A 26902-nucleotide genomic window follows, 5' to 3' on the forward strand; every position below is an offset into this window, starting at 1 on the left:
TACAAGAGTTCAGCAAAAACCGATGAAAGTATTCTGGAAAATCAATTGTGAGGGGTTTTTACAGTAAAGAGTATGTAAGCATAGTCACACAATCCCAGAGAGCCAGGAGCCGGTCACTAACCATTTACCAGCATGCGACTGGCAGACATCCTGCAGCGGCAGCACCTAGGATTTCCCCCAGTGTTGCATCTGAGAACATGCTCTTCAGAGGGAGCCCTAGCCAATGACTGAGCTGGCAGGGCAAGTAGGGTCTGGCCATTTCTGCTCTATGAGCCATCTGTGTACTGGAACTTACTTTTCAGCTGGCTGAGACTTTCTCAGAGCTGTCCTATAGTATCAACCTCCTACAGGAGGAGTCTCCCTTCTCTCCCTCCTTTCTTGGCCTGAAAACATTCCTACTTTTCTCTGTCTTTCACAGTGATTTCCCCCAATAGATCTCTTGCACTTCTAACTCCTTGGTATCTTCCTGAAGGACCCAAACTGAACAGGGGGACAGAGGAGGGGACAACAAGTGAATGAATAAACTTAAAGTGATAAAGACAATGTTAACAGTGCAGAGTGCAGATCAAATTTAATAAGAGTATGCCTTTTCTGTAACTTACATTATGAATGGCACACAATAATGAGGAAAATTATTCCAGTATTGGAAAACTCAGTAGAGTACTATTCAGCAATTTAAAAGGCACAGGCTACTCATCTATACAACATGGATGAATCTGGAAAACAAGCCAAACTGCTGATCAAAAGAAGCTTAAGAGCAAAAGGAGCACATACAATATGATTCCACTTACATGAAGTTCTAGAACAGTCAAGGGAATGGAATGGGGAACAGACTGGGAAGGGGCACAAGAGATCTTTCTGGAATGATGGGAATGTGCTATCCCTTAGTGTGATTTCATGAGTGTATGTATTTGTCAAAACTCATTCAACTATGCATTTAAGATCTGTTCATTGCACTGTATATGTTACATTTCGATGCAAAAATGCTAAAGTAATTCTTCCTATGATGATGCAAAATTTACCGTTGTTTTTTTTTTTTTTTCCTGTAGATCTGTCCATTTCTGCTGTATATACTTGGAGGCTATGTTACTAGATGTCTGCAAATTTAGAATATTGCTGGTGAATGGAAGCTTTTCTGCACTTTTACATACATACACACACGTCCTCCACATACATTCCTTCTATCTATTCTATTCTAGTCATCCATTTGCAGTGTCTCAACATGTAGACCTGTCTTGCTGTTTTGGGGGGCCGGGTTTACATCAGATTCCAGGAGGAGTAGTGCAGCCGCAGAATTAGCTGCATGCAAACAAGAGGAAGTGCCTTCTATGGTATCGGGGCATCCATACCTCATGGGCTTTCAGCTCGGGTTCTGCGCAGAATCCAGCCAGCATCTGTTCCAGTGTTTGAAGCAAATGCTTAACCAAAACAAAGCAGCCTGAAGAAGGGAGGGAGTAACAGATTTTGCAGGTGCTCACACTCCAGACCGGTGAACAAGAAAGGCTTGGTATGGAAGGCTCAGACCTCAAAGGTGGATTCTGGACATCGCGCGCTGCCCACTGTAACTTTGGTGGTGATGGCGGGTGGTAGGGCCGGGGACAGGAGGAGGCTGAACGATAGGCAGGGGAAGGTTGCTGCAGCTTCAGCCTCAGGAAATAGGGGCTTAGGTAGCAGGTGGCTAAACCTGCAACACGCCTGGTATTTTAAGGCGAGGTCTCTCTTTCAGACGGGTCGTGTAGAGAGGGAAGGCGCCATTTGAAAAGCCCAAATCCCAAGTGGAAAATGTTGATGGGGTGAGGCGGAGATGAGGCGCGTCTGCGGCTAACGTTGGGCGCCTCCAACCCCGCCATTATAAAGCTGAGGAACCCAAACTGCAAACACCCGGTTCGTACACCTGCACTGTCACTCAGGCGATAGGAAAAACTGGCAGCCTCCTCCGGATTGGTCGATTTCTGCAAGCTCTCCAGTCAATCAGAGTAGATTGTACCGCAGTCCTTCCCATTCTCTGGCCCCAGGGAACCATGCTAGGTAGAGAGATGCAAACCTTGCCACTTTCCTGAGACCGCAACACAATAACATCTCCTGCTTTCCTCTGCCGCTGCCATCGGCGCCTGACATGTTAATTCAATTAATAAAAATGCGCTTTTTTTCCCTCCACAAAACGAGTCGTTTTGTTAGTATAATGTGAAATCTGCGTTTAGGCGGTGACGCGCGAAGGAGGGGAAGAGGTGCCCCGTTCAGCCCTCAACCCTCTACACTAGCAAAGACTTACTATTGACTCCGACTACCCAGGAGGCCCCCCTCCCGCGTCTCCCGCAGCGTGCGCGGATTTTGAGTGGCTTTTGGCCCCTCGCGGCCCCTGTAGCGTCCCTAGTTACCGGGCCCCTAGTAACCACCTCCCCTAGCAAGTAGCTGTCGGGTGCCAGCGGCCGCGCCGGCATCTCCGCCCCGGGCCAGCGCGGGCGCTCAAGCCTCGGCGGCGCGATAATGGCCGCCTTGCATCGAGCGGCGAAGCTGTCGAACCTCCATCTCTCAATCCCGGTCAATCCCAACACCGGAGTGCGGGTCGCCCAGTACGAACGCAAAGACCCCTTAGAGTCCCTGTCGGCGGCGGTGGCGGCCTTGGAGGGAGAGGAAGAAGAAGAGGAAGAGGAAAAGAAGAAGGCGGCTCGGCCGGCGCGGGCGCCGGTAACGCAGGGGCGGGACGTGGGCTGAGGCTGGGTCTGGGAGCCAGCGGGGTGCAACTGGAGGCTGGTGGTGAGACGCCGGCTGGGAAACACGCGCCCTGCCTGTTCAGACCTCCCCACATGGTGAGCCTGGCCACCACTTTCTCTCTAACCGCCCCCACCTCACCGCCCCGGAAAATACTCAAAACTGAGGCGTTGAAAAGTCTTTTAATTTTCACCAATGAGATTGTTGTAAAATTTTCTTGGAGTGCATTTACACTACTCCATTTCTAGAGAGTGCAAAGTACAAAATTTTACTCCTTATGCTCCAACATCTGTTAGGAGTAGGGATTTTCTTTTTAACTTGAGGAAAACTGATCTATCCCATAGAGGATAATTCATAAAACGCAAGTAATCAGCTGTGCTGTCACGTGTATTTTGTTGTCACCTTGATGTCTTGGTTATTAGTGCATCTTAATACAATACACGAGAGGTGGTGTTTAAAACCATCAGCAGTTCAGTGGATAGATCAAGCACAGATATAGTTAAGCGTCCAGAGAAGCAGATTACTGATGATCCAATGTTTCCAAAACGGTTCTTCAGGGTGGGGTGAGACAGCCTTCTCACTGATCAATTTTCAGTGTCAAATGTGTTTTGAACACCTGTCCACCAGGTAGAAGGCTGACTCTACCATCTGCTCCATTCACTTAAAAGTGGGAATCGTAATTTTAACTAGCAGTCTGCAGATATAAACCTCCTTAACGCCAATTAAAGATTCTTAATACCCTTTGTCCAAAGCTTTTCAGATTCAAAACATTGTGGTCTAGGGCTAATAGAAATCACTGGATACTTTGGAATTCTTATTTCTTTAATCTTCACTAACACTATTAATGAGAAATTCTGTAGCAACACCTCTTATGGGCAGTATTTTACCAACAGAGGTTATCCATAGTAAGACAGATTGAGACCCTGAACATGAACGTAGGACCAAATTCATTCATGATAAAGCTTCCCCTCAACACAAATTTCAGTAGCCAACAGAGGAGGCAAAGTGATGGAGGAAAAAGACTTGAATGGAGAAAAAAGATTTGGAATCCTGGGTTAGGATCTATTCATTTGCTAGTTGATATGAAGATGTAACTTCCTGCAATCTCAGTTTCCTTATCTGTAAAAGAACTATAGTAACTATCTTTCTTGTCTCATTGGGCTAATATGAGAACCAAGTGAGAGAACGTGTGTCCTAGCTAAAGAACAGTTTGTATCAATTAGTAATAATAATAACAGCTGCCAGTGGGACTGTCATTTGAACAACTCTCCCAAAGAGTAGATTCTACTTTGGCTTGCTTGTTTGTTAGAGAAGTCCATTATTTCTGTAGTTACAGGTATACTTCCAAAGTGCCCTGTTAAACTGCAAATCTGTATTAGAAACGTATTACCTTAAGAGAGATTAATTTATCTAATGATCTAGTTTCCAAGGGACAGGACCCCACCAAAAAAAAAAAAAAAAAAAAGGTGGGGGGTAGTAGCTAAATTGAGTTTGGCACTGTTCTCAGAGCACCACATGGATCCAAAAGGAAATCTGGATAAGCTACCACTGTAATAGGCCTGACAGAGGTCACTGGGGTTTACGGACAAAGCACTAAAAAGGCAGGAAAGAGAGCAGGAGCTAAGCTTTGCCTTCTTCACAGTTTGGCTTGTGTCTCCAACTTGATTTTTAAAGGTTAGTTTGTCTCAACTTTGTCATCTGTAAAATGGAGTAAACTCAGCTACCATAGCTGCACAAAACTGATTAGAGAACCAGCTGTCACAGTAGGCCCCTTTTAACTCCTTTGGTTTGCCAACGCCAGCCACCCCTCAACCTTCATCTCACCCCATGCAGAACTCTGGGCCCATACTGAGCACTAAAGCATGTTTCTGGAATCTAGCCTCAGTTGGAGACATCAGTTCATAGGCCTTGCTGTGTGGTTGGTGATGACATGGGTAAAGCAGTATTCTATAATTCACAGTTAAAATTTCCCTAACTTTCCTAATGGGATGGTCTTCTCTTTTTCAACAAATATTGAGCATTTATTAAGTGCCAGTCACAAACTATTCAGTAGTGAATGAAGAGGACATAGGTCATGTCATCACAGTGCTTCCAGTCTGATGAGGAAGTTAGACAATAAAAAAATGAACAAATGATTATAAGACAGGAAATACTGGGAAAGAAATGAACAGGTGACTATAATTAAAAAATAAAATAGGAGGGAACCTACTTCAGTAAGTTAACATTTAAGCCAATGCCTGATAGATGAGAAAGAACAGCCATTTGATGAGTGGAGGTGGGAAAAGCATTCCAGGAAGAGGGAACAGCATATGCAGAGGCCCAGAGATAGAAAGAGACAGAGCTTTGTGTGATTAAGGATCTGAAACAAAGCCTTTCTTTTTTTCTGGAAAAAAGAAGGAAGGAAAGAAGGAAGGGAGAGAGGGAAGAAGGGAAAGGAGGGGAGGTTGGAGAGGTAAGCAGGGCCTGATCATTCAGGGCCTTGTAGACCAAGGTAAGGAGTTTAGTGTTTATTATAGGTCCAGTGAGAGGTCCTTGAAGACTTTTAAGAGATCTGACCTGTTCCTACTTACATTTTTAAAAGATGATTCTGTTGGCTTTGTGAAGAATGATTGGAGGGTTTGATAAAGCAAGGAGATTGGTTAGGAGGCTGTTGCAAAAAAATTCAAGTGCCAGAGGTGGTGGCTTGGACCTAGAGTCCAGGGGAGATGACAAGAAATGGACAGATTGGATAGGACTTACTGTTAGGTTGGATGTGAAGGCCAAGGAAGAAGTCAAGAATATTCATCTCCAGGTTTCTAGTTTGACCAGCTGCATGGAAGATAATGCCATTTACTAAACTGGAGATAACTTGGGGAGGAATAGTTTTAAAGGCTGGGTGGGAATCAAGGCTTCCGTTTTGAACATGGTAAATTTGAGATATCTGTGAAATACCGAGTTGGGCCTATGAAACTGTAGTCCTATGGGGCATGGGATGGAGATTTTTGTCTGGGAGTTTTCAGCATTTTTTTAAACAATGGGAATGGGGGAAGTCACTTGGGGAAGTGCAGAAAGAAGGCGCCTAGTATAGAACTCTTAAAACACTCAACATTTAACAGTCAGGTAGAGAAAAGGGGGCAAAAGAGATTAAGACCAGCTAGAGTGATAGATTATTGCAAGAGTGTGGAAATTTCCAATTTGTTGGTTTCAGTGATGAGAGAAAGGGTCAAATACTGCTGAGAAAAGGGACATTTCATCCCTGAAGCAGGAGAGAAGGAGAAAAGGGGCAACAAAAGCGTATAGTTTTGTGGATGGGAAGATGAGGGAACTTCTATTTTCTATTTTAGATGATGGCTTCTATTTTCCTCAAAAAATAAGGAGTTATCATGGACAGCTGGGGGTGGAGGTGGGAGCAGGCAGAAGAGCAAGGGAAAGAAAGGCAGTGTTGCTGGGGAGTGTGAGAGCCACCTTCCAGAAGGAACACAGGAGGTGCCAGGCAGACCAAGTATCCATTAGAAATTGTTCAGTTTTTAATTTAGTGTGAATATTCACAAAACATTCTTTGTCTTTTTAAGTTACATTTTAATTATGGAAGTGATACATGAACACATTCTCCTTTTAAAATTTCGAATGTTAGAAATAAGGCTTAGGCCCTTTTAACACCTCTCCCCTGAAAAGAAAACCTGGCTCTCCCCTCCCTCCTCATTAGTAGCCTCATTAGTTTTGAAACTGATATATATCCTTCTGGGCTTTTTCCTGTCTCCTGTGTACATAACATTTTAATATGTGGTAGCATTTTGTATGTACATATTGTTCTGCAGCTTGCTTTTTTTCCCTCTTTTCATTTACATGTAGAGCTGCCTCATTCCTTACAAATCCCTTTAATGCAAAAAAAATTTTTTTAATAATAATTCTAGAATGGTAGACAATGCTACATAGACTGTAACACAGGTAATTCCGAGTGCTGGTTACTAACGAAGCAACATGTGCTGGAGGGAGTCATCATCTAAATGGGTCAAGCCAATCTAGGGAAGATTATCCTCTAATCTAGTGGCTGCCTGTACAACATTCCACGAAAAGCTCAACAGTTGAAGGGAAAGGGTGCTATTTTAGGCTCTTGGAAAGTAATGTCCTTGGCCTAGGTTATTTGATCTACTTAATGTTTCCTTCTGTATAGAGACAATTAAAGACAAAATTAAGAGTTGGAAGTCGCCTATTAACCATTTATCTGTTTTAGGTAAAACACTGTGAGAACAGTTTATCTGTGTTACCAGTATTAGGCTGACATGCAGTGGATGCTGTGCAGAAGTCAGTGCATAAAGATAATTAGCAGACCTGCCACATCCCTTCCAAAGCTATGCATCCTCCTAAATGTTTTTCAAATGGTTTTTCCAGGTTCAGATAAATTTCATCCTTTCTGTGAAAATGATTGTTATAAGACCTTCTTTTAAAGGGGTTCTAAAAGAATGACGGGAGAGCATGTGGATGCTTTTGCCTAAAAACGGTTCTTTGGAATATCCACCCAGTTTCTTTTTAATTTATTTTGTGGGGTGGGGGGGATAGGTATACTTACTTATTTTTAGAGGAGGTGCTGGGGATTGAACCCAGGACCCTGTGCATGCTAAGCACGCACTCTGCCACTTGAGCTATACCCTCCCCCTACCTAGTTTTAATGAGAGTTTTTGGAAAATAAGCCCTTTCCTTAATACTCAGTAGAATATAGCTCTTTAGAGCAGCCAGTATCTCTTTGACTGATTCAGTCCTTTGTGAGGGAATACCTGTCCTCTTCCCTTGGGAGAAACTTAGTATTTTTTAGCTGAACATACACTCACCCAGCAAATATTTATTGAGCACCTGCCGTTGGCCGGGTATTTCTCTAGGCACTGGGGACACAAGTGTGAACAAAGCAAACAAATGCCTGCTTTTGTGATGCTTTTTTGGTAGGGGCAGACAGACAATACACAAATAAGAAGGCTATGTAGGATGTTAGTTGGTGGTGAGTACTTATGAGAAAAAGCAGAAAAGGGACGCTGACAGTGAGTCAGAGGAAAGGTGGTAATTTCAAATAGTAGTCAGTGAAGCCGCTGTTGAGAAGATGACATTTGAGTAAAGACCTGAAGGAGTGAGCAAGTGGGCTGTGCCGGTAACTGGAGGAAGAGCATCCCAGAGAGAGGGAACAGTAAAGGCCCCGAGGTGATTTTGCTGATTCTGTGAGTGTTGAAAAAACTGCAAAAGGGAATCAGCCACTGCTGCTAGAAGGAACCGCTGCTGGCACAGGCAGACAAATGGACAGAGAACTAATCTGAAGGAATAAGTCCCTTCTTCCTCCTCCAGACTTGCAGTCTCCCTCTAGCCCCACTTTTGGAAGAGTCTAGCGGGGAGCACCTGGCCAAGCAGAAACATGGTTTGCAGAGTTCCATCCCCAGCATCATGTAGCAGGGTATAGAAGAACAGCACTGGAGCTGAGAGATAACAGTTGAACACCCGGCACATATACTTCATGTATCGTAGAGCTGATGTTCAAAATGTTAGGGCCTATGTTACATGGGCAGAACCTAGGCTTGAATGAGAATTCTGATGCCGTATCTGTAATCTTTTCCTCAAGCCGTGAAAACACTCCACACTGAAAAGTTAACTTCCATCAAAGTGTTGTAAGGAGGCTGAAACCAGGTGACCAGTGAGTAGTCGGGAGCCAGCAGTAGACCAGAAACAGAAACTACCTCCTGCTTGCCCTTGTTGCCAAAACTTGGCCTCTGGACCCCATTTACCGAATTAAGACTCGAGGACAGAGTTTGGATGAAGTAGAAAAGGTAGCTTTATTTCTTTGCAGGGCAGAGGAGATCACGATGGGCTGATGCCTCCAAGACTATGATCCTGCCGGGGAGAGAAGGTAGGGGGTTTTATAGTAAGAGTTCAGGGGGTGACACTGGTTTCCATAGAGATCACATACAGGGTAACAACTTGTGGCAAAGTTGTTCTTGTTTTCATAGATGCAGTAGTCCCCTTTCTTCTGCTGGGTCTGATGTTCACCTCTGGCTTTGGAACTCTTCTAATATTCTTGTGCCTAGAACAAAGGTGATTAGGAAAGGGATCTGTAGAAAAGTGCTCTAGAGAAAAACTTGTGCAGTGTAAAGTTAGGTTGATATATACTTCTGGCATTTTAGGCAGGCTGAGGCCTGAGCCCTCTTGCTGCAGTGTTTGCACAGGCTGGGACAACAGAATACAAAGAAACCATGAGGGGCTAAACGTAACTGCAGACACTTATGAACAACAAGATGTACAAAACACCCAACTGCTGTCTCTGAGGTTTTGGGAGGAATACAAGGGGTTTGGGTAGATCACCCAATCTGCCCAGTCCTGGTCAGCAAAAGCATGAGAAAAACCCTTTAAATTATTATAGTTAGTTAAGCAGTTACAAATACCATAAGGCCACCAATGACAATAGGATCCTACTTGGTTACACTCTAACCTCCCTTTCCAGGTTTGCTTCCCAAAATTGCTTTATGCATTTTTACTTTCTTTTCATCCTGCAGCCGTGTGCACCTTGCTTTCTACCATGACCCCCACCCTGGATGCTTTCGCTAATGTAAGTTCCTTTGTCTGGAGTACGTTTTTCCTCTTTCCCCCTCCACTTTCTCTGATCCTCCAGATTCTTCATTTCATTGACTCAGCTCAAATATCACCACCTCTAGGAAGCCTTCCTTTATCTTCCAAACTCAAACCAAACCAGAGCTCCCTTCACACAGTGAGGTCGAACAAACTGAAACATTGTAGTTTGGAGCAGAAAAATGTTTATTGTAGGATTAAGCAAGGGGGAACAGGCAGTTCATGCTCAAAAGCCTGAACTCCCCTGATGATTTTCAGGGAGAGTTTTTATAAGCAGAATTTGGAGGGAGGGCTGCAAGTGTGTGACCTTCCTCTGATTGGTTGCTGGGAGGTAACAGGGTGGTATTCCAAGAATCTCAAACATCAGCCTTCTGGTTCCAGCCAGTCTGGGGTTTCCATGTGCTTATGCCCAGCCTGAAGTTACCATCCTCCACCTGGATGGGGGCCTTAGTTGCTGTAGAAGAGCTCAGAGATGGTATCAGACTGTTATGTATGTCTCTTGAGGAGGAACCAGGACCCTGCCACATCACTGTTGCTAATGTTTCTTGACTGCCTTTCCTTTGTTTCTGCATTCCCTCACTCTAATTGGTAACTGTTTGAATCTGCCCTTTGGAACCAGAACACTGAAAGGCTTTTGTACCCTGGAGGGCCCCACAGGGTTCTGCTCGGTTTCAACTTGGCCTTTGCATCTCTCATGACCACTTTCTATTTCCCCTTTAGTCCTCCTGTCACTGCTTATTTAGATGTTGGTGTTTGCCAGCATTTCCATCCTTAGGTTCTTGCTCTCATTGCCCCCACACTCTCCCAGGCAGCCATATGCACTCAAGGCTGCACTTGTACTTCTTCGTGCATTGCTAGCTCCTGTACCCCTGTCTCCAGCCCAGCCTTCTCACCAGGTCTTCAGATACATTTACCCACATGTTTCCTGGACATTTGGGTGCCCCGCTATCACCTCACACTCAGTGTGTCTAGGACAGAGATTAGTGTCCTTTTCCTAAGCACTCTTCTCCCCTGTATTCCCTGTATTTTTGAAAGGCAGCACCACCGTCTACCTAGACAGACAGCACTCTAAGCAGAAATCTTTTCATTTTCTTGCCCCTCGTCCACGCCATTATTGAGTTGATGATTCAGCCTCTTAAATCTCCCAAGACAGCCTCCTTTCTTGTGTTCCTGGTGCTGTTCCCTTAATTCTACCCTTAATACCTCTGACTCAGACTTTGCAGTAGCCCATTAACTGCTGCCAACCCTGTGTTCCTTCACTCCACGCCATTTGCTCCCAGAGAGTCCTGAGTGTTGCGACCATGTCACTGCTCTGCTAACATCCTTTAAGGCTTCTTTTGCCTGTGGCGTGGCCCCCTGGGCTCTTGGTTGGGGGTCCTGACTTGCCTTTTTCACCCTGTTCCCCACCCACCCTGAGACTGTTAACCTCCCTCTGAGCACACCATGCCTGTTCCCTCCTCTTGTGGCTAAAAAACCTTTCCTGTCCTTGGAAGGAGTATGGTGTGTCTTTGGGGCCTAGCAGACTTGGGATTGAATCCCAGCTCTGCTACTTACTGGCTATATGACCGTAGGCAGGTCACCTAACTCCTCTGAGCCTCAGTTTCCTCATCGAAGAGAGAATACCTGCCAGTTGCATCATCATAAGGTAACATGATGAATGTTCTAGCACCATGCCTCAGTTTCTTTGTTTTTCAGTGCTTCTTTTCTCTAGCAAACTCTGTCCTTGTTCATCCTTATGTTTCCAGTCTGGCTCACCTCTGTGGATTCTGCTGCTTCTCTCCCTGGGTGAGAATTAGGTATCCCTTCTGTGAGCTCTCCTGGTGTCTGATAGTGATACATGGTCACTCGTCTATCTCCCTGCTCAGCGGGGCCCAGCTCGTGGGTAGGAATCAGGAGTTCTGTCTTGTTCAGTTTGCTATCAATTATTTATCTACACGTCCTCTCCTAAACTAGCTGGAAACTTCTTGAAGATGGGGTTTTTATCTGATTTGTACCATTCAGCAGCTAGCTGAATGCTGGGTGTCCCTAAATATTGAATGAATGAGGAAATTAGCAAAGTACTCATTCTCATAGCTAAGAAGATAATGGTGAAGAGCACATACAGAAACAGCAGAAAATTCTCTTCACTGAGTTGTACGACATAAAGCAGTTCTTCAATTTATTTGGTAATAAATTTCTGCACACCGGTTCTACTGAAGGAAACTTGTTTTCTTTCATTTGTTTTCTCTAAGTTATCTCAAGTGGTCAACACTGGCCTTTTGTACACTGTTTTAGCCCATTGAAAAATTATATTTATAAATATTGTATATAACTGACTTTGGAATTTTCCTGTTGGGAGACACTACTCAGATTTATTTTCTAGAGTCTTACTAGATTGGATCTGTAATTTTCTATGGCAAAGATGCATTTTTCATTTTGAATCTATTTTGGCAGTAAGCTAAATTTAAAACCATGGTCAGCAGCCTTTTTTGTATAGTATCATAAGTAATTTCACTTGTCTCTCACCTGGGAAAATATTAAAATTTTTATATTTGTAGAGAGTATGGGGTTTTATCTCTTTAGTTGCTGCAGTTAAAAGAAGTTTGAAAAGTATGTGACGGGAGTGAGGGAAAAAGATCGGGCATCCCCTTCCAGGCGTGTATACAGAACAGCTATACTATATGTTCTTGTCTTGTCACCCCACAATCCCTGTCACCCTTGGGAGCAGCTGTTCTGGAAATCTCTCCCACCCCTTCCCATGGCCTCCTACTCCCTCCTGAGGCCTCGCTCCTACCCCACCCCCGACATCCAGGAGGGCTTCTCCCTGGCCCTTTGATGAGCCACTAAGAACTTGGTTCCCTCCCTTCTCCTGGCACACCCTTGGGGCCCAGGCTGCAGGAGCCCTGCTGGGGGAGAGTGCTGGGCTATGCTTGCTTGGTTTGCAGCAGGAGGAACTGTTCTTCACCTCAAGTAACTGACTACTTAGAAGGAGGCTCTTTGTAACGAGTGGTTTGGGTTTATCCTATTATAGTGTATAGGTTAGTACGTGATCTGGGAATCTCACCATTCTTTATGAAATGGATTAAATAGCATTTATTCTCTGGCAGCTTGGTCTCGCTCTCGTTTCATTAGGAGAAAATGTACATAGCCCACAAGTAATTTATAATCCATTATATGTTCATAGTCCACAAGTAACATATAACCTAATTAAGTGGACTTTTTAAAAAGCAGCATTGGGAATCAGCGTCAACTTAATTTGTCTTTCAATCCAGACACCGTATAACAGGTGGTTTTCCTCCTACCAGGCTGATTTTAACACCAACGTTCCTGGGGTGGACGAACAAAAACGTATATCCCATGAGGATTTTGTGGACTTTTCTGATATTTATCACTCTAATGAAGAGTATTTCAGGAAACTAGAAGAACTGAAGGCTGCTTACTTGGAAACTATGGCAAAGTTAGAGAAAATGTACCAGAATAAACTACATTTAAAAGAAGTTCAGCCAGCAATCATCAGGGAAGAAGCTTCTAGTGTCTCTTCTGGGTAAGTTTGTTCATAATTTTATTTGTGGACCATAAAATAAAATGTATACTTAACAGCACAGAACAAAATTTTTTCAGAATATTTTCTCTCAAATGTCCCTTTGTGCTTTTAATGATACACAGAGGTGAGATTTTATTAAAATTCTTTGATGGCTTATCAACCTACTAAGTGGCTTCTTGCTTTGAGGGTCATTTGGTGGCCATTTGATCTTTTCTCTCTGACCCACCACTCTTAGACAGGTGTCAAAATATTTAGTCTGGGGCCATTTTCAACTGATGAATATTAAAATTTAAAAGCCCTTTATAATATATGTATTAACATGAACTCATTAACATTAACTCATAGTACAGAGAGTTCAGGATGAAGACATAAATCTGATTTAAGTTTTCAAATAGTCACTTTTGCCATAAATTTACTGCTTTTGAAACTTGAGGCAAGTCCCTTAACTTGTCCTGTTGGCCAGTGCTGATTGTGCGTCTCCTGTGTCCCAGACCTTGCCTGGGCACTGAGGAGTCAAAATCAAGATGCTCTCAAGGAGGTCAAAGACTAGCTGAGATCCAAAAACACAGCACGGCGGAACAGAGTGTTTGGAGAGGGAGGAAGAAGCAGTTGACAATGTCCAGGTGTCACTGGAGGGATGCAGGCATGAGTTTGCTACTGAAGTGTCATATCCGAGTTCAGTCTTAAAGGGGAAGTAGCTGAAGCAGGTGTAGGAAGCCAGGAGTGGCCTTCTTAGCTGCAGAAACCACGTGTGCAAAGGCATGATGCTGTGAGAAATCACGGTGTGTGGGAAGAACTTTGTGTGAGTGCATCTGACTTAAGAGTGGTGACTGGGGCAGGGAGAGGCAGAAGGTGAAACTGGAAAGGTAGGAAGGGCTTTATAATCTAGATTCAACTTTGTAACAATACAAATCGGAAAAGTTTCGAGGAGAGGAGTGATGTGATCAGATGTGTGTCTTAAGATGGTGACTCTGGGAAATGTGTGGAAAATTCAGTAGCGGTTAGACACAAGGATCCTCTGCTGTTCTCAGGTTCCTGCCCAGCAAAATGAGGGATTTGAATTAGATCATTTATAGGCATCTCCCAGGCTCTGTTCTAAAAAAAAATGATCCTTTTTCACAAGCCCTATCCAGCACCTGTCTTCTAACTGATTTTACTTTGATCCTAGAAATTACAGAATTCTTAATTTTTATATTTGGTCACATACAACTAGAAGAGTAACCAAATTATTTTTCTCACTTAGGTCCGTATCAGAAAGGAACTCCTATTGCCCTGTCTCGTTAATGACATCAATTTCAGAGCCTGATTTAAGTCAGTCTTCCTCCTTGATTGTGTCTTCCTCTGAAGATGAGTTGCCCAGCTTAGAGAAAGAGTATCCGGAGAAAAACAGAATGATGACCTATGCTAAGGAGCTCATCAACAACATGTGGACAAACTTCTCTGTTGAAGATTATATTCGATATGAAGATGCTGACTTGCCAGCGTGTGAAAAAACAAAGAAGAAACCAAAAGAATGGGTGCCAAGGATTACAGTGCCTGAGCCTTTTCAAATGATGATTAGAGAGCAGAAGAAAAAAGAAGAGAACATGAAATCTAAATCAGAGGCTGAAATGGTACGCAAACTGCTCAAAAAACAAGAAGAAGAATCAGAATGTAAGAAAAAATTCCGAGCCAATCCAGTTCCCGCGTTTGTTTTTCTCCCCCTTTATCACGATATAGTCAAACAAAATGAAGAAAAGAGGAGGTCTATGAAGGAGAAAAACAAAGAAGCTCTTTTGGCCTCGCAAAAGCCATTTAAGTTCATTGCAAGGGAGGAACAGAAGCAAGCAATTCGGAAAAAGCAGCTGAAAGACTTTTTTAAGTCTGAAAAGAAAACAAATCGATTTAAAGCTAGACCTATACCTCGATCTACTTATGGTTCAACTATCACGGACAGGTTAGCAGAAGAAGAGCTCTATAGAAACATTAGGACTCAGCAAAGAGCCCAAGAGCTTTTACAGAATTCATCCCCTCTGACTTATAGACCAGCTCGTAGAAGTCTTGCTTCAAGGAAGCCCAAGTGTCCTGAACAGGCTGAAAAGTCAAAGTATAAACACAAGTTTAAGGGCCAGACTGTTGATTCTGAAAACCTTCCTGAAAGATATCAGAAACACCACTCAGAACAGAAGTGTCCAAAGCTCCTAACAGTCTGTGAACCATCTGACCTTCACACCACCTCACATGCATCCGCTGAAAGAGAGAAAATTTTGGCAGACATTGAAGCAGATGAAGAAAATTTGAAAGAAACACGTTGGCCTTACCTGTCTCCAAGGCGCAAGTCACCAGTAGAAAGTGCAGGTGCGAAGCCTGCACCTTATAGCTGCAACCCTCCAATGCCCACTGTGTCCTCCAGAGGAAGAGAGCTAGCCACAAGGTAGATAACCGATACAGCACTGGCCGCCTCATGGTTGCTCTGTTGATTCTGTGTTGGGGAATTTGCAAGTACGAAGTTATTATAGCTGGTAACATATTTTACTATATGATATAGAACTTTTTGCCAGAAGGTGTTCTTCTAAGAAGTGAATGTATTTTCCATTTTATGAATCTTTGGGGATAGAAAAGCTTACAGTCAGCCTATTGATTCCTAATTTCACAAGTCAGATCCTTTTCAAAAGGTTGCCCCTTTTTTTCAACCTTTGAAATATCCTGTGTTAAATCTTTGCTAAAAAGCATTTTCATTGGCTTAAAGTGAATTAAGCCTTAGTTTGTTGCCCTCAGGAGATCACTTGAGGAAAAGAAAATGTTGGAAGAAGAGAGAAATCGGATCCTAACTAAGCAGAAGCAAAGAATGAAAGAATTGCAGAAACTCCTGACGACTCGGGCTAAGGCTTATGACTCACATCAGAGTTTAGCTCAGATGTCTAAATCCAGAGTGAAATCTCTCAGGTATCAGGAGAGAATCCTGACCCTGCAGATCATTGATTTTCAAACTTTTTTTTTAATCAGTGGACCCCAATTTATGAACAGATTAAGAATAGTATTAGTATTTCAGTTTATGGATTCAAGTTACTATCAGTTACTTATAATTAACATACACACACACACATTCACTGACTTCATGTGAGAACCAACATGTATTCTCACCTCGTGGTGAGGACCATGACACCATGTTGATGAGCAGAAACATTTCTGATTGCAGCCATAGTTAATATTTGTGATCTTATATCATCATCTAATCTTGTTCTTTATATTATTTTTTATTGCACAGTACAATATTGAGAAAAATCTTGATTCAGATAAAGCTCTTTTTTAACAGCTTGCCGTATATCTCAGAACATTCTTCCATAAACAGATATGTCAGAGAGCTTTGTTCTAAGGTCTGCATGAAATCTGATAGCACAAATTAACACATTGATGTTAATTACCATCAGTTTTGTGATGTGTCAGTTAGCACATGCGTTAATATTTAGTGGTATGTGTTACACAGTGGAATTCTGCAGTACAAAGTTTGAAAATCAGTGTTCCAGAGGGACATTTTTATGTTGCAAAAAATGTTCATGTTTATTTAAGTAGTAAAATAGCTCCCCCCAATCTGGGTAAGTAATATGATTTATTAATTTTTAATCTGACTTATAAATACTCCCAAAATCTATATTTGCTTTAAATTATGAGTATTCCTCTAAAAATGTATATTATGTATCATAATTATTATATTCCTTTATAATGTATATTATGTATATATTCTTTATAATGTACATCAGTGTAATTCACTGATAGAAAGAGCTTGATTTGATGAACTTGAGCAAAAAAATCCTTAGAAATACACTCTTCATCCTTAGAAAGTAAGCTGGATAATAATAATGCTAAATTGTAATTAACCATAATTATCATTTTATAGTATTATTATTTTTTCTAATCCATGAAATCTTTTGCTCTTGGTAGAGTTAGTATGGTTTACTTAGAGAAAATAGCATAAATTTTTTGTTGAAGTATAACTGATTTACAATGTTGTGTTAATCTCTGGTGTACAGCGTAGTAATTCAGTTACATATATATACATATATATGTATTCTTTTTCATGTTCTTTTCCATTATGGTTTATTACATGATGAGAAAATAGCATAATTTAATTCATTATAGGACCTTGTTCAAAGTAAGTATATTTCCTGTGAATTTATGTATTTTGGTTCTTGTTCCTCTGTGTATTGTATTCCCATACTCCCCATTTCTCCCCTGACCTGCTCCATTTACTTTGCTACCAAGCTCTAGAAGGTCTCACTTAGGGGAAAAAAGAAGAGCAAAGTCTTGTTTTCAGAAGAAATTCCCTAAAGAGAAGATATTTGATTTGGACCAAATTTTCTTGGTTTTACATACTTACAAATGAGATAAGAGGGCATTCATCGATCTCTTCGGGCCGGTTTGAAGCCCTTAGTAAGTTACATTTTGAAGATTTTAGAAACCTCAAAGTTTCCTTTGAGAAATTGTTCCTGGGATGTAAAACATGTGGTCTCAGAACCTAGGATTTTTTTCTGCATTCCATAAGAATTTACCAGTCTAGAAAAGATATTCTGGTAAACTGTAAACTCTGCTCATAATTTCATTTCTGGTTTGTCATCTAAGCTAAATGTTGTGTTGCAAGTTCTTATTTCTTTTTAAAATTCCATTCCCTTTATTTGATTTTAGAAAGAGTGAAAAGGAAAGGATGAGAAAATACCGACAAGAACTAGAAGAAAGAGAAGAAAAATTAAAAAGCAGGCCGCTGCTATTTGAAAGAGTTGCTCAGGTTGTGTTTGTTGGCATTTAAGAGCTATTGTCAGCTTTTTTTTTTTAACATCTCCAGCTCCAAATTATTATAGTCCATTTTTCTTATGTGTTATCTAATTTATTTCTGTGACAGCTTCATCTTATCAGTTAAGTAAGTAATTTAGCTTAAATCTGAGCATTAAATCTTGTTGATGAGGCTCGTAAGCTTGAGAAAGAGCATGCTGCTCATCCAATCGTTTTCAAAATACTAATTTCACAGCCTGTTTTTAATGGCTAGTCTCTCTTCAGTACCAACTTGGCCAGGTATTAAGGTGAGGCTTCATGATATGAGTTGGAAGTCTTTGAAGAATTAAAAAATGAAACAAAATGGCTAATTGAATCAGATTTATTTCTGCCATTTCTTTTTCAGTTTTATTGAGATAAAATTTACATATAGCAGGTATAAGTTTAAGGTGTACAACATGACTTGGCATACATATATTGTGAAAGGATTACCACAGTAAGTTTAGGTAACATCCATCACCTCATATAGTTAACAAAAAATTTTTTTCCTTGTGATGAGAATTTTCAGGATTTACTCTCTTAGCAACTTTCAAATATACCACACAGCAGTGTTAACTATCATCATCATATCGTACAATATACCCCCAGTACTTATTTATGTTACAACTGGAAGTTTGTACCTTTTGACTCATTCATCCAATTCTTCCAGGAAATACAAATTTGATCTCTTTTTCTATGAGTTCTGTGTGTGTGTGTTTGTGTTTGTGTGTGTGTGATTATTTTTTAGAGTCCACATATAAATGAGAACATGTAGTATTTGTCTTTCTCTTTCTTTTTTCATTTAGCATAATGCCTTCAAGGTCCCTCTGTGTTGTCACAAATAGCAGGGTTTCCTTCTTTTTATGGCTGAATAGTATTCCATTGTATATGTATACACCATATTTTCTTTATCCATTCATCTTTCAGTGGACATTTAAGTTGTTTCTATGTCTTGACTTATAAATAATGCTGCAGTGAATTGACATAGTGATTTTATTTCCTTCAGATAAATAGCCAGAAGTGGAATTGCTGGATCATGTACTAGGTCTATTTTAATTTGGGGGGGGGGCAACCTACATACTATTTTCCATAATGGCTATACTAGTTTACATACCCAGCAACAGTTCACAGGGGTTCCCTCTTCTCTACATCCTCACCAGTATTTATCTCTTGTCTTTTGGATAATAGGCATGGTAACAGGTGTGAGATGATATCTTATTGTGGTTTTGATTTGTATTTCCATAATGGTTAGTGATGTTGAGTACCTTTTCATATGCCTGTTGACCATTTGAATATCTTCTTTGGAAAAATGTCTATTCAGATCCTTTGCCCATTTTTTTTTAATTGAGGTATAGTCAGTTTACAATGTTGTGTCAATATCTGGTGTACAGCACAATTCTTCAGTCATATATGAATATACATATATTCATTTTCATATTCTTTTTCACCATGAGCTACTATAAGATACTGAATATATTTCCCTGTGCTATATAGTATAAACTTGTTTATCTATTTTATATATACCAGTCGGTATCTGCAAATCTCAAACTCCCAGTTTATGCCTTCCCATCCACCTCCTGCTGGCAACCACAAGTGTGTATTCTATGTCTCTGAGTCTGTTTCTGTTTTATATATAAGTTCATTTGTCTCTCTTTTTTTAAGATTCCACATATGAGTGATATCATATGGTATTTTTCTTTCTCTCTCTGGCTCACTTCACTTAGAATGACATTCTCCAGGGGCATCCATGTAACTGCAAATGGCATTATTTTATCATTTTTATTTCTGAGTAGTATTCCATTGTATAAATATACCACATCTTCTTTATCCAGTCATCTGTCGATGGACATTTAGGTTGCTTCCATGTCTTGGCTATTGTAAATAGTGCTGTTATGAACACTGGGGTACAGGTGTCTTTTTGAATCAGGGGTCCCTCTGGATATATGCCCAGGAGTGGGATTGCTGGGTCGTATGGTATGATCCTTTGCCCATTTTTAAATTGGATTATTTGCATTTTTGCTAATGACTTGTATGAGTTCTTTATATGTACTGGATATTAACCCCTTATCAGATATATGATTTGCTAATATTTGTTCCCATTTAGTAGGTTGCCTTTTCACTTTGTTGATCAGTTTTTTTTAAGTGAGCCTGTAATTTTTTGTTTTATCTACAATTACTAAAAGAAATTCCTTTTTATTGGAAAAATAATTTGGTCTTACAGACAGTGAATCCTGATTTTACTACATTTATACTCAGTGTTACAGTCTTTCCCTTTAGAGAGATTTGTCAATTTCAGATGATCTTCTCCTTTGTACCCATAAGGGAGGCATTCCAAAGGACTTAACAACAGACAAAATCACTGGAGGTTACAGGTGCTGTGTTGTGAATTTCAAGCTGTTATATTTGGAGCTTCCTGCCAGCAAGTGCCTAGGACAGATGAGTGTCCTTATAGGACTGCCCTTGTCAATGACTCACTGAGGATGAGGAGCATGTGTTGTGGGTAACTCTACATTTACAATCTCTCAAAACTATGGGAACATTTTACTTACTGATTTGGATATAATTTTATGTAATGCTTTTCATTTTAAGGGATGAGTTTCCTTTTTTTGACATCTCAGTTTCAATTTTAGGGGAAAAAATTATCATAAGCTGCTCTACATTACTCAGCATAAAGTGATTGACTTTTGGCTCAAAGTAGTTATCTCCAGCTCCCAACTGTAGGTTTTATACACACTTGTCTGGATATATCTACCCAAATTTCCCAAGGCGTCTTACATTCATCTTGCCCCTAGCTAGATCTTCCTCTGAGTTCCTGTTTTTGTTGGGCCACAATTTAAATGACTGGGAACCACTTTTTCTCTCTGTTCAGTTGTCACTGAGAGTCCTGACAAGTTCTCTTTCTAAATTTTTGGATCTACCTTTCTCCATTCAGGCGAAATGCTAGGTGAAACCTCTGTTACTTCCTGCCTGAGTTATTAGAAGGGTTTGACTCATGTTCCTACCTTGCTCTTTGCATAGACACCCATTGTATTTCCCATTCCCTTGCCACAGTGTTCTCCCTGAGCAGGTAGTTAATAACCCCCAATTACAGTGGCAATCATTTTCACTGATGCCGTTCGTTCTCATTTTCAATGAATGGTATCAAGGGGTCTTGTTGACTTCTCCAATCAGTACTACAAGGTGGATATTCCAATACTGCAGGGGAAGAAACAGAACTTGAAAGAAGATAAGTAACTCATAAGGTTTATAGTTAGGAAGTAATGGAACTAGGATTGGAACCCAAGTCAGTCAGCTTCCGAACACTTAACACTAAGCCGTCCTGCTTTCTTCCTGAAGATAAATCCACGAGTCTTAGCCTGGTGTACAGAATCCTCTGTGATCTGATCCCTGTTGACCTCTTTAGTTCATCGACCACTGCACTCCCCCCAACCCCTACTTTGTACACCCTTTACTTTCAGGCCATACCAGACTACTCACTTTAAACTTGAAATCTTTATTCATGCTGTTTCTCAGTACCCTTAGAGCCTCTTCCTATCTTTCCTCCTACTCTTTCAAAGCTTAGTGTCGAATCGCTCCGTGCATTGTTTCCCCAGGTTGGGTTGGGTGCCCTTTACTCTGTTCTTTTATTACCATTTGTGCACTTCTGTCTTTGCTTCTCCCACATTGTTTGGAAATTATCTGTTTAATGCTCTCTCTTCCATTCCAGCTAGTCATTTTTAAAGGTGTTGGTCAAGTCTTTGTATTCCTAGCACCTAAGACAAGTATCGCACAGAGGACTTAATTTTTTAACAAACATTTGTTGAACCCAGCTGAACTGTTTCTGGTTTTAGCCTAGGCTGAGAGCACTACCCTGACATATTAGCAATGAATCTCAGTGTTAACAAGCAGTTTTGCCATGCTGTGAATTCCCACTCTTTCTAAGCACCAGAGAAATCTGGCAAAATAAGTGGTGTGAAATTAAACCCATAAAGAAACTTTTAACATTGAAAACATAGGTTAGTTTCACAGCTGATATTTTCTCTACCACTCTTGGCCCACACGTACGCTGGTCCCTTTGCCCAAAACACTCTTCTCTCCCCATACACTGTCTACCTCCCATGAGGGCTTGTCACAAAATAAGTATTCAGTAATTATTAAATAAAGGAAAGAATTACTATAAACTATACTTGGGCTTATAAAAATTAAGTCCTTTTTTACCTTCAAACTAGGGCATTGAGGGTAGACAAATTTTCATCAGTACTTGTTATTTTGGTTTCTTGAAGAAACAAAGCTATTTTTTTTTCTGCAGAGTCTTTGATAGAAAAGTAAAATAACCATAGTCATTTAAAATTTTTTTTTATTTCATGGTCTTTACAATTCTTTTGCATGATGAAATTCAAGGGGAAATGTTTGTTTCAATTAGGAACAATTATACACTATTCATCTTGATATAAAATATTAAAAGGTAATAACTTCTATATACAAGATGGCTGTCCGTGACTCACCATTGTTTTGGTTTTGTTAAAATAAATTAGTACATTTTTTATTACAGTCTATTTTGCTGTGATTATTGCTGCTAATTAACAGCTGTTATTTAATAAATTCACTCAGAACTTTATGCATTACCCATTTATAAGTGTTAATTGGGCCTTGCTGCTGTTGCGTTATCCCCTAGCAGTGTAAGCCTGTGCTCCAGGACAGAAGAAACCATATTTTCCAGTTCCTTGAAAGTCACAGGATTTATTAACTGAATAGATGTTAAATCAAATTTTAAACCAAATTCAGATGAAGGCTTACAAGCACTTACTCTGGTTTTTTTTTTAATCCATTGGCTATTGTATTTTTTTTAATTGAAGCATAGTTTACAATGTTGTGTCAATTTCTGCTGTACAACATAACGTTTCAGTCATATACACACATATATTCATTTTCAAATTCTTTTTCATTATAGGTTACTATAAGATATTGAATTTAGTTCCCTATGCTATACAGTATAAACTTGTTGTTTATCTATTATACTATTATAGTAGTTAATATCTATAAATCTCGAACTCCCAAGTTATCCCTTCCCACCCCGTTTCCCCCCTTGTAACCATAAGTTTGTTTTCTATGTCTGTGAGTCTGTTCCTGTTTTGTAAATAAGTTCATTTGTATCTTTTTTTTTTTTTGATTCCACATATAAGTGATATCATATGGTATTTTTCTTTCTCTTTCTGGCTCACTTCACTTTGTATGACAATCTCCAGGTCCATCCATGTTGCTGCAAATAGCGTTATTTTATTCTTTTTTATGGCTGAGTAGTATTCCATTGTATAAATATACCACAACTTCTTTATCCAATCATCTGTCAGTGGACATTTAGGTTGCTTCTATGTCTTGGATATTGTAAATAGTAAGCACATATTTTGATTAGTATCATTTAAATCTCTTTTATATTTCATTTGCTTAAGTCAAAATTTACTGTTCTTAACACATTCAGAGTTAGGTTTGGGGTTTTATTCTGCTTTACAGGCTTTGGGGCACAGTTCTCATCTCACTTTGCTGTACCTCTCGGCTCCCCAAGGCTTGTCTGTTGGTGTTCATAGCCTCTGGATGCATTTTTATTTACTTTTCTAAAATTGTTATTTACAGTGGGTGCACTTTAGCAGCAGCTTGAGTGCTTCTTTTTTAGCTTTCCAGAGTGTCAGGAAATGCACTGGTGATAATTTATCCATTGTAATAAGTCTTTGCTATTTTGATTTCTCCCATGGGATACTAGACTCCGTGGTCCCTCCTTATGCTGGAATCCGTGGGTTAGGAAAATATCTGACACAGCCTTGCTGAAGTCAGGCTTTTGGCTACCTGCAAGCCCCAGGACGCCCACTACCACTTAGAGAAGGCAGCATGGTGGAGTGGAAAGACCCAGGAAAGGGTCAAGAGACTTGGTTTTACCTCTTACTATATCCTTGTGACCTTAAGCAAACCACTTAACCTCAACAAGAATGGAGAGGGTGTCTTAGTGTCCTTAAGTTGTTAAATTTAGAGGTGAGACTGAGTGCTCTTCCATACCCCTTCCTGTATGGGATGCCATTGGTGCACTGAGACTGAGTCATTCCTTGTCACTTTGCTTTAGTTCAAGGTCCAAGTAGCAATTTTTGGCCCTATACTAGTTCATATTCACTCACGGGAACTAAAATTGGACTAATGCTGAGGCACTAGTGTGAACCCCAGTCATCTGTGTGTTTGTAAAGCCTGTGGTCTAAGGAACTGTGACAACTGACTTGCTTTTGTTATGACAGGGTTATCACAGGTCCCAGAGTCAGGGAGTGACATTCTGGAGATTTGAACCCAGTTCTGAATTCATGGGGGTTTTTTTGTTTGTTTGTTTGTTTGTTTGTTTTGGTTCTTCCAGAGTAAAGGTAGCAACATTGATCACCTTATCACCTTTGATGGATTGTAGATGTGGTTTGTAAAGAGTAAAATTTACAGTAAGCAGATAAAGTACCTCTGACAACTGTCACATGAAATTATTTTCTTACTGATTTTTTTTCAGATATCCTTCAACAATCACACAACAGTGCAGTGTAAAGAATAGTTATAGATCAAAAATTACGTGGCCACTACTCAGGTTAACAAATACAGCATGACAGCATTGCAGGTACCCAGAAACCCTGTGTGCCCCTCCTGGATCAAAACACTCTCCCTGTCCCCTAGAGGTAACCACCGTTCTAACTTTTGAGATAAGCATTTCCTTGTTTTTCTTACAGTTTTACCACATGTGGACCTATCCCTAAACAGTATAGTTTAGTTTTGCCTGTTTTGGGACTTTATGTAAATGAATCATGCTAGGTATACTTCTGTGTTATGCTGCTTTTGTTCAGTGTTAGTTTGTGAGCTCCATCCCTGTTGTGGTAGGTAGCCAGAGTTCATTCGTTTTCATTGCTTTATTTCAGTCTGTTGTATGAATAGACCACAACTTATTTATCCATCTTATTGTTGATAGATATTTAGGTTGTTTCCAGTTTGGGGTTGTTATAAAACAGTACTATTCTGAGCATTTTGGAATCTCTCCTGGGGCTCATGTGTAGGTGTTCTCTGGGCATATACTTGGGAGTGGAATTGCTGGTCAGAGGGTATGCATATTTTTTCAACAAACTGTGATTATTGAATTTCATTTTCACTGGAGCTTTTAACCCATACATTTTTAATGGAAATTTAAAGTCTTTCATTCTCATCTAAAAAGGTTTGTCTCTCCTATAGAAAAATGCAAAAATGGCAGCAGAAAGGCATTATTCTAACACCTTAAAAGCACTAGGAATATCTGATGAGTTTGTTTCAAAGAAAGGCCAAAGTGGAAAAATATTTGAATACTTCAGCAATCAAGAGATGAAAAGTTTCACTGAAGATAAAGAAAGGTAACATATATAAGATGTCTGAATGGTTTACCATTGAAAAAATTCTTACTTGCAGGAAAGCATAAAATTCTGTTCTATAATATTTTAAAAGGTCTTTTACTTAATGGAATACATGTGAACTACTGTAAAACGTATTGATATTTTAACATGTTTGACACTGCAGAATATTACATGGTGATGAAGTATTTTGTCTTTAAAGTAAAATAATTTAAATTTCTGACTGACCTAAATAATGAAAATAATGACTTGCTTTCAGATGAAGTTTAAAGAGTCAATCAAGTTTTGAAATAAATTAGTTCTCAGAGGAATATTTATTTTCCCAGTTGGTCCTTTCATAGAGTTTTCTTGATAAATTGGAACTTAGGCACTTGAGGAAGACTGACTGCAGGCTGGCATGCATTGCAGAGGGTTTGTTTTCCCTTAAACCAGATCATTTTTCTTTTGAAAGACTGATAAATTTCTTCCTCTAGCTTTAATGAAGAAGGAAAGACAGGAGAAAGAGAGAATGGGGAAGAAAATTATTGTACTGATACCAGCAGCCAAGATTCTCGCAAGGAAGAAGATGAAGCTGATGAAGAGCGTGGAGAAGAGAAGACAGGGGAAGAATAAAAGGGGAGGAATCAGCAGGGTCTCCTCTCTGCCCCTGCTCTTGTTGGCAGCATCGGGCATCAGCGGCGCTCCTGGTGTCAAGGACATGGATGAGGACCCCTCCGATATGTGCAGGGCTCTTGAGCAAAGTCATCTTGTGGCCTGAAGAGGCCGAATCCAGCTGATGGGTGCTTTGGTCAGATAGAGTAAGGCTTTGCCTATTCAGTTTTTTAAATCGCTGCATATGGTCTGTTTGCAACTTTGATTTTACTCATATTTTTAAAAAATGTTTGAGAGTCACAGCTGCCACAAGCCAATTAGGCATAAAAATATACATTACTTCATTATTTTTGGTGGAAAAAATTGCTTAGCACTGAGAGCAGAGAGAAGTATTGGCCTTTGGCGATTTGTTGGAAAAAATTTTCAGGAAAGCATCAATCAATAAATATTTCTAAGTTATACTATTTGCCCATTCTTTTTCCCTATGGTACATCTCACAAAATGAATCCTCAGACTTATTTTACTAAATATTTTAAGTTTCTTATCTGAGCCATTTTTAGAAAGTAGTAAGATATAGAAAAAAATTGGGTAACTTGGAAATTTACATTCATTTCTCCACTGAGACTTTACTGTTAAATTATCCACACCATCATCACTTTTTCTCCTTTACCCCTACTTTTATTCCAATTTATTTTTGATATGTAAATTATTAGAAAAGTTTTTATACTAGTTTTTTTAGCTGTGTGTATTATGGCAGTTGGAAATAATTATAGCAAAGAGTTATAATCTTAATTGAAAGTAAATATCACCCGTTTTATATATAATGAAATTGTGCATAATAATTTATTCAAGTCTCTAAAGTAATTCATATTTAACTCTTTAATTCTCAACCCATTTGTGCTCCACTTTTATACATCATTGCAGACACACTTGTCTTTCTGTGCATGATATTAATTTGATTTTATGAATCTATCATTTTTGCTCTTTGAGCAGATTTTTGTTTTAAAAATTCAAACCAGTCATAAAGATGTGACTGGGTAAGACTTGTTTTCCTAAAAACAACCAATATCCTTTAAAGATGATGAACTAATAAAGATGTATATAATAGCAGTGTTTCCTAAAGGGCAATTTATACTTTAAATGAAGAAATAAGGTGATTTTTCTCAATCAAGAGCAAATGTTTACTTATAACTCCTTTCCTACAGATTGTGTTAAACTATTTGTCACTATCATTAGATTGTAAACTCTTTAAGACTTGGCACCATTTAAAAATTCATCTGTGTATGTCTTTTGCACAGGTTTGTACATACAGTAGGTACTTAATAAATGCTTGGATGAG

General features: G+C 40.0%; 1 protein-coding gene across 5 annotated transcripts; it reads left to right on the forward strand.

Moving 5' to 3' along the window:
• Window positions 1–2392: 2392 nt before the first annotated feature.
• FAM161A (FAM161 centrosomal protein A) lies at window positions 2393–26024 on the forward strand. 5 transcript variants are annotated; one of them, XR_004141601.2, is made up of 7 exons: window positions 2393–2688; window positions 12579–12817; window positions 14061–15230; window positions 15575–15742; window positions 17480–17579; window positions 24114–24276; window positions 24821–24946. XR_004141601.2 is itself a non-coding variant. In XM_010989773.3 (7 exons), exons 1-7 carry the CDS (start codon window positions 2488–2490, stop codon window positions 25582–25584), a joined length of 2172 nt encoding a protein of 723 aa, XP_010988075.3. In that variant the 5' UTR covers window positions 2398–2487; the 3' UTR covers window positions 25585–26024. The 5 variants fall into 5 exon arrangements, 3 of the variants coding, with proteins under 3 accessions (XP_031322967.2, XP_010988076.3, XP_010988075.3); XM_010989773.3 differs by lacking the exon at window positions 24114–24276 and adding an exon at window positions 25446–26024 and having other exon boundaries at window positions 2398–2688; window positions 24821–24975; XM_031467107.2 differs by having other exon boundaries at window positions 24114–24960.
• The last annotated feature ends 878 nt before the right edge of the window (window positions 26025–26902 follow it).

Source organism: Camelus dromedarius, chromosome 15 (genome assembly GCF_036321535.1).
Source record: "Camelus dromedarius isolate mCamDro1 chromosome 15, mCamDro1.pat, whole genome shotgun sequence".
In the NCBI taxonomy this organism is placed as follows: domain Eukaryota; kingdom Metazoa; phylum Chordata; class Mammalia; order Artiodactyla; family Camelidae; genus Camelus; species Camelus dromedarius.

Excerpts from the sequence above, each read along its gene's own strand:
- FAM161A (XM_010989773.3), top strand. The coding sequence starts at position 2,488 with ATGGCCGCCTTGCATCGAGCGGCGAAGCTGTCGAACCTCCATCTCTCA. Across the intron at positions 15,743-17,479 it reads TCCAGAGTGAAATCTCTCAG|AAAGAGTGAAAAGGAAAGGA; the intron begins GTATCAGGAGAG and ends ATTTGATTTTAG. Across the intron at positions 24,976-25,445 it reads TTCACTGAAGATAAAGAAAG|CTTTAATGAAGAAGGAAAGA; the intron begins GTAACATATATA and ends TTCTTCCTCTAG.